The following is a 10263-nucleotide window of genomic DNA, read 5'->3' on the forward strand; positions in this document are numbered from 1 at the left end:
TTCTGTGTTTCATGAGATCATAAACCTATTCTAAAAGACAGCAGAAGTATGTATTTATTGTGAAAGATCAGCATATATCAAGTGATGGCAAAATAAGTAGTTATACCATGATGAGTATGCTATTGCTTTTGTCCTTTTTACAGGGAAAAAAGTAGCAAAACAGGAAGACCTGAAAGAAATGGGTGATATTTCCTCAGGGATGAGTAGTTCCATCATGCAGCTATATCTCAAACAGGTCCTTGAGGCTTTCTTTCATAACCAGTCCAGTGTACGCCACTTTGCTCTAAATGTCATTGCACTGACATTAAACCAAGGTCTCATCCATCCTGTTCAGGTATGATAGGCTTTTGTGGGACTTTCTTCTATTCATGTTTTTAGAGGCTTTTGCACTTGCTACATATATTTCCAGGTCTTCTCTTCTACTTACGTTACAGCAGTTTCTTACTGTAGCCAGAGGCCTTTACAAAAGGCATATTTTGAAATCTGCTTTATGTTGTTAGCCGACAAGATTCCAAATGCTTCATTATCTGTTTTTTGGATTAAGATGTAAAAGCCCAGGCAGTACCTAAAGAGCATGTAGATATGTACATTGGAGCATAACTCTGTTATGACTTTGAGGTATATGCCAAAATGTTTTCTTTGTTTAGTTCTTTATCTTGTGTCAGCTTGCTTCCACCTCAATCCCTATATCCTCCAAGCACTATGGAATTCCACAGTCAGTGTCAGACCTTCAACCATCATCTCCATCACCCTTTGCTTACATAATGTTTGTAATTAATTTTTGATGCTGCAACCATTGCACATGTTCAGTCATAAGTGTTTTTTTGGGGGTTTTTTAAATGCAATTTTCTGTATTTCAAATTCACTTTAGAGTCTGAAAAAAAGGGAAGTACTACCTGAAACGTCACAACTTCATTTGTATGCTGGTGTCTTGTAGTATTTTGTTCTATTTACTTGAAGAAAGGGTAGTAAGTTGCATAGACCTTTCTATTCTAATTTCTGCAGTAGAAACAAAGAAAAAGGCTGAGAAAAAGGAGGTAGAATGCCTCTGAATAACCATTTCATTTGTTTTTCAAGTGTGTGCCATACTTAATTGCTATGGGCACAGATCCAGAGCCCTCTATGCGAAATAAAGCTGACCAACAGTTGGTGGAAATAGACAAAAAATATGCTGGGTTCATTCACGTAAGTAATTCTAATTTAACATTTTACAAAATACTGTTATGTTCTCTAGTGGTTTAACACTTAAATATGCTTCAGGTCCAGAAAAAGAGTACACAGTAAAAAAAAAAAACAATAACACTAAGCAGTTGTAAAGATGACTCGCCTGAGAAACAGAAAGGATAATATAATTTGAAGTGTCTCTTCTAGTCCACAATTTCCTTTAATTTATGATTCAGAGTAATTATTTTCACACTAAATAGTATTTTAAAGCCTTTATTTGATAAGAGGTAAGAACAAGTGTTTCATAATGTTTAGCAGTGGACTAAAAAAGAAAACACCATGTAACATGTAACCATGTAACAGTCAATAGAAGTCCTTAGAATATATATATTAGAGTGTGCAAGGCACCAAGGCTTTATAAATTGTAATCTAAGCAGAAAAAGCAGAAGAAGCTATTTATGTCTGATGAATCTTGTTGAAAAGAAAAACGAAAGTCTATGTGAGGATATGAAGTTGTGACATAGTGCCAGTTCTCCTTAAGATCTGAAATGAAGCTGCAGCATTCTCCATATTTTGGAAGATCCCAGTCTAGGCTCTCTGTGTGTACTCTGTTGTAGGACTTCTCACATGTCCTTCTTTGTATTCCAGTGCATTTGGAGCATTGTACTGTTGATGGCACCCAAACAGATAACTCATCCGTTAAGTGAAGACTAGCAGTTGAAATTTGCTGTGTTAGGCAGCTAGGATTTAAGACCGTGTATAGACACATAGACAACTTTTCTGAACAGTAGCAGAGGTACTATGAGGACAGTTGTCTATGCAGCCTAACTAAAATAAGTTTGTTCTGAAACTAGAGCAGGACCATTGACGTGAGTAAAATCAACTGGAAATTATTTGACATATGAAAAAAAAACCCAAAAAACAAATACTAATTTTCTGTTGTTAATCCTATTGTACTCATATAGATTCAGTTATTGGTTTCCCTACAGGGGATACCAAACATATACATGTGGTAAAATATTCTGTTCGTGTACGAAAACATTTCAATGTTCTTGAAAATTGTTTAAATTGAAATACCTGGCTATAGTGGGTAAACAGATTGGCTGTATGGTCCTAGCAGAATTTACAGTAAAAGCAGTTCAGAAGACATTCTGATCTCTGCCACAGGTTCTGTTTGATAGCTCAGATCTGTTTATCGTCTCAAAAGGTAGTATTGCCTCAGTGTATGTTTTTTATTTAAATTTCAGATGAGCATCCCTTAAAAAGGATTCAGTTGTACTGTTTTGGAAGCAAGGTTTGAATAAAAATATATATTTCCATTTCAGATGAAAGCAGTGGCTGGTATGAAGATGTCTTACCAAGTACAGCAGGCAATTAATACCTGCCCAAAAGATCCTGTGAGAGGTTTTAGACACGATGAATCATCCAGTGCGCTGTGTTCACACCTCTACTCCATGATTCGAGGGAACCGTCAACACAGACGAGCCTTTCTAATTTCTCTACTCAACCTCTTTGATGATACTGCAGTAAGCACCACATTTCCTTCACTTAAAAAGAAGTTTAAATGCAGCATTAAAAGCTTAAGTTCTCCTTTTGTGATGTATTTTTATGACATAATTATTGATAGCTTTGTCCCCAACATGTATTTTTTTTGCTTTCTAATATAAGATATTTATCCATGTAATAGAATATATGTTGCATCACTCTGTACCTTTTTATACTCAGTTTGGACTAATTAATGTATCTTTAGGTATGACTAAATTTTGCATGTGTAGAAGTTGTTTAGAGTGGTTTTTGGGGGCTATATAGAATAAAAACTATGTTTTTTTTTTTTGCCCTGGATTCTTCGGAGCATTGCAGAAGTATATGGATCCGGGATATTTCTACATGTATTTATGTGTAATTTTTTCTTTAACTTCCAGAAAACAGAGGTGAATATGCTTTTGTACATAGCAGACAATCTAGCCTGTTTTCCGTACCAAACACAGGAAGAGCCACTGTTTATAATGCATCATATAGACATTACATTATCAGTTTCTGGTAGCAACCTACTACAGTCATTTAAAGAGGTATGTGCATTTACATTTTAGTGAATTTATGGCGGTGGAAACATAAGCTTCTCTATAATGTGGTCAATTTTTCAGTGGATGCAATACCATTATCATTGTGTGAACCAGTTGCGTTACTTTGCGTGTAAACAATAGTCAAAAACCAAGCAACACTGTCTGTTCTGACCTTTAGCTGGTAGACACTAGTCAAAAACTCTACTTACATTGCTGCTTATATTATTAAAAAATAATGATGAATTTTGGGAGCAAATTTATATGATTTCCCAATATGGCTGAATAACAACCATATTAATTAATTATATACATCTGAAAGCACATGAACCTGGAATCATCGTGGAATACTAGTTTGTTGTGGTTGTTTGTAAAATTTTAATAATAAAATCCAGTTGGCAGTTATTTTGTTGTCAAGTAGCTGATGGCAGTTGCATTTGTGTTGCTTGAGAGATTTAAAATACATTGTTTATTGCAAGAGAGGAGTGGGCAGTATTTCTTAAGGCAGCCGTAAGGACCTGAATCAAGACAGGGTACCTGTTGTTATAGCAACACACAAGCCTGTAAGTGAGAGGCCTCTGCTGCTTAAGCACTTCAGTGTCTTCCTTTCCTGAAGAGCTGTTGCAGTCGAAGGTGCAAATTGTCAGGAAGCAGTTTATATAATGTCCAATTTGACTAATAAACACAAGTCAGAGTTGATGCCTGAAGGTTCACTGCCTGAAATGTACTGTGCTTTAAACTCTCACCCTACCAAAGTTGATTTTTAATCTGCTAGAAAGAGACAATACATTCTTCAGGTTGAGAACCAGTGTGTAGCATCCAGCTCCAAAAGGATGAGATCCTGGTTAGGTCTGTGTCCTGAAAAATTGTACTATGTGCAGTAATAATGCATATGTGAAGTTAGATCTGTAGATCTAAAAGTAATCATAGAACTAATCATAAAATGCCTATGGTTGGAAGGGAGCTTAAAGATCACCTTGTTCCAACCCTCTCTTTTGGGCAGGGACACTTCCATTAGACCAGATTGCTCAGAGCCCCACCCAGCCTGGCCTTGAACACTGCCATGCACAGGGCAGCTGATTGCTATTAATCATTATTAGTTCATTATTAATATGGTCGCTATCTATGACCATCACATATGTCATAGAATTTTAAGAGACAAGGATTTAAAACCACTTTAAAACCAAAGTACTTATGGAAATCTCCATGAGACACAGAAAGTATATTCAGGTGAAAGAAAAACAGGATTTTCTTCCTGATTTATTGCATTTGGCTTCTGCTGTATTTTGCTGTCACTGTTAATGAACTTCAGCAGTCTTTTAATGACAACATAGCAGGGAGTGCTTGTTGCTTCAGTTCCTTCTGTGTGCAAATTGCAAGAAAATCTGGGTGTTGGACAAATTTTTCAGTATATTTTTGCCATAAATAATTTTAAGAGTATCAAGTTATAAATTCATAATATTCTTCAATGAATTCTCTTTAATTTAAGATAGTAATGATTTTGGACAGATTATTTTAGGAACATACATTGTATTATTTATCCTAATTTTGGAATATGTGTTAACTTCTCTGTCGTTCAGTCTATGGTGAAAGACAAAAAAAAGGATAGAAAGCCTTCATCGGAGGAGGAGTCCGAGAGTGACAGTAACAGCGGCAGCGGGAGTGAAAGCGAGGCGGAAGCTTCTAAGCCTCGGAGGTTACGGAAACGAGTGGACTCTGATTCAGATTCTGATGAAGAAAATGATATAAATGCAGTGATGAAGTGTTTACCTGAAAATTCAGCTCCTTTAATTGAATTTGCTAATGTCTCCCAAGGCATATTATTACTTCTGATGCTGAAACAGCATCTAAAGAACCTCTGTGGATTCTCTGATAGGTAAGGCTATTTAAATAGATAGTAGGACACTTGTTATGCACTTGTTATGACATTTTTGCATTTGTTTAAGTTGATTGTAACTACCTGTTTAAGCAATACATTTGTGTAACAGAGAAAAGAAATTTATTACATTGAACTTCGGCTTAAAAAAACTGCAATTATTTGATTTCTTACCAGGGCTATCTATTGTATATGGAATGATTCAAAGAAAAATACTTATATTGGAGGTTTTAAAAGCTTTTTGTTCAAATTACTCTGGACTTTCCTTTTAAGGTCTTCTCTTTTGTTTTCTTCAAACAGTAAAATTCAGAAATATTCTCCATCTGAATCTGCAAAAGTTTATGATAAAGCTATAAACAGGAAGACAGGAGTGCATTTCCATCCAAAACAAACTTTGGATTTTCTGCGGAGTGATATGGCTAATTCCAAGATCACAGAAGAAGTGAAGAGGAGTATAGTAAAACAGTACTTAGATGTAAGTAAAGTTCCTTTGCAGAAAGTCTGAAATCTTTTAATACAGTATAAACTGGAAAGTACATTTCAAAATGTTAAGTTCCTGGTCACCTTATGTGATGTGTGGATCTTCCTTTCAGGATGTTTAGCAGGACTGTACTTCAAAGATTTCTAAGAAGTTTAAACTCAATGGTAATTAATTTCAGCTTAAGGGTATTCATCTTCACGGTGTATTTTCCAATTTCTGGTATCCACGGTGTATACCTCTCCCATATTACTTGTTCACTTTGTTCCTGACTCTTTCCATCACGGGAACAGAGACTTTGGTTTGCTAACTGTCCCTCACCCTTCACCAATAACAGATACAGAAAACTTGCCATTTGAAAAACTCAGGAAGAAAGCTTGTGTATACCTACCAAAAAAAATCAGAAAGTTAAGTTTGTAGAATACAACATAAACTGTTCAAGTTTGTTATTTGTTTTACCCTGTTTGTTTTACCCTGTTTCTTTACTTTGCTACTTGTTTCTAATATAATGTAATGTGATATAAATGTCCATGTTTAAAGTTACAAAGTGAACTGATCTTTTCTCTTTTAATAGTTCAAGCTCCTTATGGAACATTTGGATCCTGATGAAGAGGAAGAAGATGGAGAGGTGTCAGCTAGCACAAATGCTCGGAACAAAGCAATTACCTCGCTGCTTGGAGGAGGCAGCCCTAAAAACAATGCAGCTGAGACAGAGGACGATGAAAGTGATGGGGAGGATAGAGGAGGAGGCACTTCAGGGGTGAGGCGGAGGAGGAGTCAACGTATTTCGCAGCGTATTACGTAAAATGATTTTTATGTGCTTATAAATGTCAGTTTATTATATTAAATGTACACCAAGTAATGTAATCCACATGAAAAAAAAAAAGCATTTTGTAGATAGAGATTCTCTACTTAACCGTTTATACAACTTTTGTAGAAAGTTTAACAGAAAAGACAATAAAAAAAAAACCAAACTAGAAAATGAGATTTATCCCGTATAAAAAGTTATTAATTTTCCTTTGGAATGTACTGTGTGTTATCCTTTTTATTGTTGCCAAGTTTTTATGTAGCTTTATGATTCATGTGTATATATAATTTTATATATCAATAAGAGATAAAGACACGGGTACAAATTAAGAGTATGTGGTTTTACAAGGATATGTTAACCCCTTGGCGCTGGCGGTCGCGGTGCGTCTCATTGCCGGCAATGGAATGTGTGCCGGGGAATCCCAACTCCCGGCGTCAAGGGATTAAAAGCAATAAAAGCAATAATTTCACTAAAGTTCTTTTGTGTAACACTTGGTCTTTTTTCCCCCCAATGTTTTAGTCATTGAGAAGGTCAAAACGAAATTCAGACTCTACGGAGTTGGCAGCACAGATGAATGAAAGTGTTGATGTCATGGATGTCATCGCTATTTGCTGTCCAAAGTACAAAGACCGACCACAAATTGCAAGAGTAGTACAGAAAACCAGCAATGGCTTCAGTGTTCAGTGGATGGCAGGCTCCTACAGTGGCTCCTGGACTGAGGCTAAGCGCCGTGATGGCCGCAAACTGGTGCCTTGGGTAGACACTATTAAAGAGTCAGACATTATTTACAAAAAAATTGCTCTAACGAGTGCTAATAAGCTGACTAATAAAGTTGTGCAGACTTTACGATCGCTGTATGCCGCCAAGGATGGAACTTCCAGCTAATGCATTTGTACATGCAGCCAAATTTACAGGAATTGAAATAACAGAAAAACTTGAAATATCAACTTTCTGGCAAAAAAAATATCAGTTAAATGAAGAGTAAGAATGGAACGTGGGACGCGGGGAAAAAAGAAGGAAATGTTTGGTAAACATTTTTGTGGGAGCTTCCTTCGCTGTTGTGCAGCAGAAACTTCTCAGTTCATTTTTACTCCCACTGTATTATAGTTTAACAAAAAAATTGTTTATATCTTGAAAAAAAAACCTTTCTGTTTAAAAAAAATAAACAAGTGAATGTTGGAAATTAGTCTGTTAATGTTCTTAATAAAGTGTTCTTGGAGTTTAACCTAGCAGCGGATGGCTTTCTTTAGCTTAGCCCAGTTTCCAGGAAAGCATTGTTTTTCCAGGCTGTAAAGTGGCAGAATCTCCTGGATATATAATTTATTCTGTTGAAGAAAAAAAAAAAAAAAGAAAAAAAGCATGCAGTATCTATGACCTATCTGCAGGAGGAGTTTTTGTAAATGTAGATTTTGATGTATTAGGTCACCCTGAAATAATACAAGAAAAGGGATCCCCAGCAAATCTGGTGGAACGAATACTGCAATAAATTTTTTTACTTCTCTTTGTTACTTGTCTGTTTCCATTTGAATTTCTTATTGTAAAGATCTGTTTAAATCCATTTATATTATTTTGCAGTCTTTTATGTAAAATTTACTATATCAGTGGTTTTCAAAACAAGACATAAAATATTGTTTATACAGTTTGTATAGGCTGACTTCTGAATAATTGGTATCTTTTTATTTTTATCCCTAGAAGGGTGTAAACACAAGTTAACTCCAGGGTTTTATTGTATCCTGCAATATTTAGTATTAACTATATGATTTAGCACTGTGCCAAACACATTTTCAAGAGTACGTTTTGATATAAAAAGAAACTATAGTTTATTCCTTGTATGCTTCAATTTCTTTCTAATGCTGTCCAAGTGGTAATTTATGATAGTTCAGATTTGGGGAAGGCTGAATGACTCTTCTGCTTGGGCGACCTGGCCATGTGCGCATTTCTCTGGGTTAATGTAGAGAGGCTTGTGTCAGGAGGAGCTAGCTGCCAGTGCCAGAGGAGTGAATGGGTGTGAGTCTGGGCAATTACACTACATTCCTTCACAGACTAATTTTTTAAGAAAATGTTTGTATATTAGACTAATTTTTTTACTAATTGAAAGATGTTTTCACATTTTGTAAATTGAAAAAATGCTATTGAAATCTTCCAGAAGTATTTGCTTCAACTGCCTTGCCACAACATTTCATAAGCAGTTTGTCTTCCTAGAGAGCAAGAAAAGCAGCATATTTGCAAACAGTAAAAAAGTCTAAAAATGGCTAAACTTTTTAGGAGTCTATTAAACCCTGGTGTCTTTTCAAATGTATTTATCGAAAACAGGTGTTCCTCAACATAGTTATTTTTCTATTACATTTTGTTTCTTTTAAAAAATTAATATATGATAGGGGGCTGTTTTTGTGAAACTTTTGCGGAATTCTAATACGTTATTCAATTTGTGAGGAATAGTAACAGTATTTCAAAATATTGATATGTTAACCAACAACCCATTAAACAAATTATTAATAACTCTTCAGAATCCAGTTAGTAAATTGTTGGGGAATGCCTTTTTGTTGTTTCACCAGTGGAATTTTTCTGAACAGATATGATTTAGCACCTCTTTGTTTGGTAGTGCTGATAGTGGTCTCTTCACCATACAAAAAGCCACCTCTTGGGCTGGATTGGTATTGTTAAAGGAGGGAGAAGTAGGAGAAGCAGGAGTCAGTCCTCTGCAGCTCTGGAAAGAGGACATTTGTGCAGCAAACAATGAAAGACTGTGTTTATCAGGGCCAAGTGCAACGTTTGCACTGGCCAACTCATACTTGGAGACTAGAGGGGCTGTGTGACATGTCAGATATTACTGATAAGCAGAGTTGAAAATACTTCACCATGAACTCCCAAGTGATAAACCCAAGGATTTCATACCGTTGCAGTTTAAAATTAAGTTGGCTGTTAGTAATTTCTGATGCAATTATCTTAAAGGATCTTGTTTTTAATAAGTAATACAAATATTTCCTTGTTCATTTCATGTGGCTTTTCCAATAGTAAAGATGGGGGTTATTTCAATTTGCTTGGTATTTATTGGATTAAAATTATCAGGAAGTAGTTATAATTGAACAATATAAGTTTAAAGCTGAAGTCTAAAGTTGTCTTAGTTGAGAGGATTTAGACCATTACTACACTGTATGTTATGCCAGTGGCATACATGCTCCTTGATGGGATATGATGGTTGTTACATGATTTACAGTTATAAAGTTGATTATAGATGTTTAAATAAATTGAATATGATTCTTACTAGTTAAAGAGTTGAATTTTGCCCTCCTGAAGTTCACAGAGTAACGCCCAGTCTGGTTTTGCGCATCACAAGAGCTCTGGTTACCGGCTGTGAAGGGAAGAGGTGGCAGTGCCCCGTGCTGGGGAGCAAACTCCAGTTTGCAGTGTGAGACTGGGGCTGGTGGGGTCAGTGCCGGTGCCAGCACCAGCGGCACCAGCGCAGGGCTCAGCCCCCAGGCACCGCCTCAGCAGCAACAGCACACACCAACACAAGAACTTCTCTTCGTGAGAAAACGTTTGGTTTTGTTCTGGTTATTCCTTAAGTGCTGCAGTGCAGTGATAGATCCAGTGACACAATTTTACTCCTTTGTATTGACATAGCCTTGTAGTATTTTTTCACTGTATGGCTATAGATTTTTACATATATAACTATAAGATTATTGAATTTTTTATTCTTCCTGCTTTCTCTCTTTGAGTACAGGATCCATATGTGGAACTTTTTGCAGTAGCTTACCTAACAAAGGAGTATTACCAAGCTTTTAGAATTAACACTAGCCATATTGTACTTTTTAAGAAAACACAGACACTTCCATAATCTTAATAAGAATGAAATTATTATTTTTAATCTTCCACT

General features: G+C 35.9%; 2 protein-coding genes across 2 annotated transcripts in view; both read left to right on the forward strand.

Moving 5' to 3' along the window:
- Window positions 1–10055, forward strand: part of LOC135459281 (nipped-B-like protein) — a 154705-nt gene extending 144650 nt beyond the window's left edge. Inside the window, exon 47 of the mRNA XM_064735066.1 lies at window positions 6906–10055. Within this exon, the coding sequence (XP_064591136.1) occupies window positions 6906–7271 (366 nt within the window). The 3' untranslated portion in view covers window positions 7272–10055. The remainder of the gene's footprint in view (window positions 1–6905) is intronic.
- LOC135459282 (nipped-B-like protein) lies at window positions 150–6893 on the forward strand. The gene is made up of 7 exons (XM_064735067.1): window positions 150–334; window positions 1078–1185; window positions 2490–2690; window positions 3087–3233; window positions 4805–5100; window positions 5401–5575; window positions 6153–6893. Exons 1-7 carry the CDS (start codon window positions 179–181, stop codon window positions 6381–6383), a joined length of 1314 nt encoding a protein of 437 aa, XP_064591137.1. The 5' UTR covers window positions 150–178; the 3' UTR covers window positions 6384–6893.
- Window positions 10056–10263: the final 208 nt, after the last annotated feature.

The sequence above is a fragment of the Zonotrichia leucophrys genome, chromosome Z (assembly GCF_028769735.1).
Source record: "Zonotrichia leucophrys gambelii isolate GWCS_2022_RI chromosome Z, RI_Zleu_2.0, whole genome shotgun sequence".
Taxonomy (NCBI): Eukaryota; Metazoa; Chordata; class Aves; order Passeriformes; family Passerellidae; genus Zonotrichia; species Zonotrichia leucophrys.

Excerpts from the sequence above, each read along its gene's own strand:
- LOC135459282 (XM_064735067.1), top strand. The coding sequence starts at position 179 with ATGGGTGATATTTCCTCAGGGATGAGTAGTTCCATCATGCAGCTATAT. Across the intron at positions 1,186-2,489 it reads AATATGCTGGGTTCATTCAC|ATGAAAGCAGTGGCTGGTAT; the intron begins GTAAGTAATTCT and ends TTTCCATTTCAG. Across the intron at positions 5,101-5,400 it reads CTCTGTGGATTCTCTGATAG|TAAAATTCAGAAATATTCTC; the intron begins GTAAGGCTATTT and ends TTCTTCAAACAG.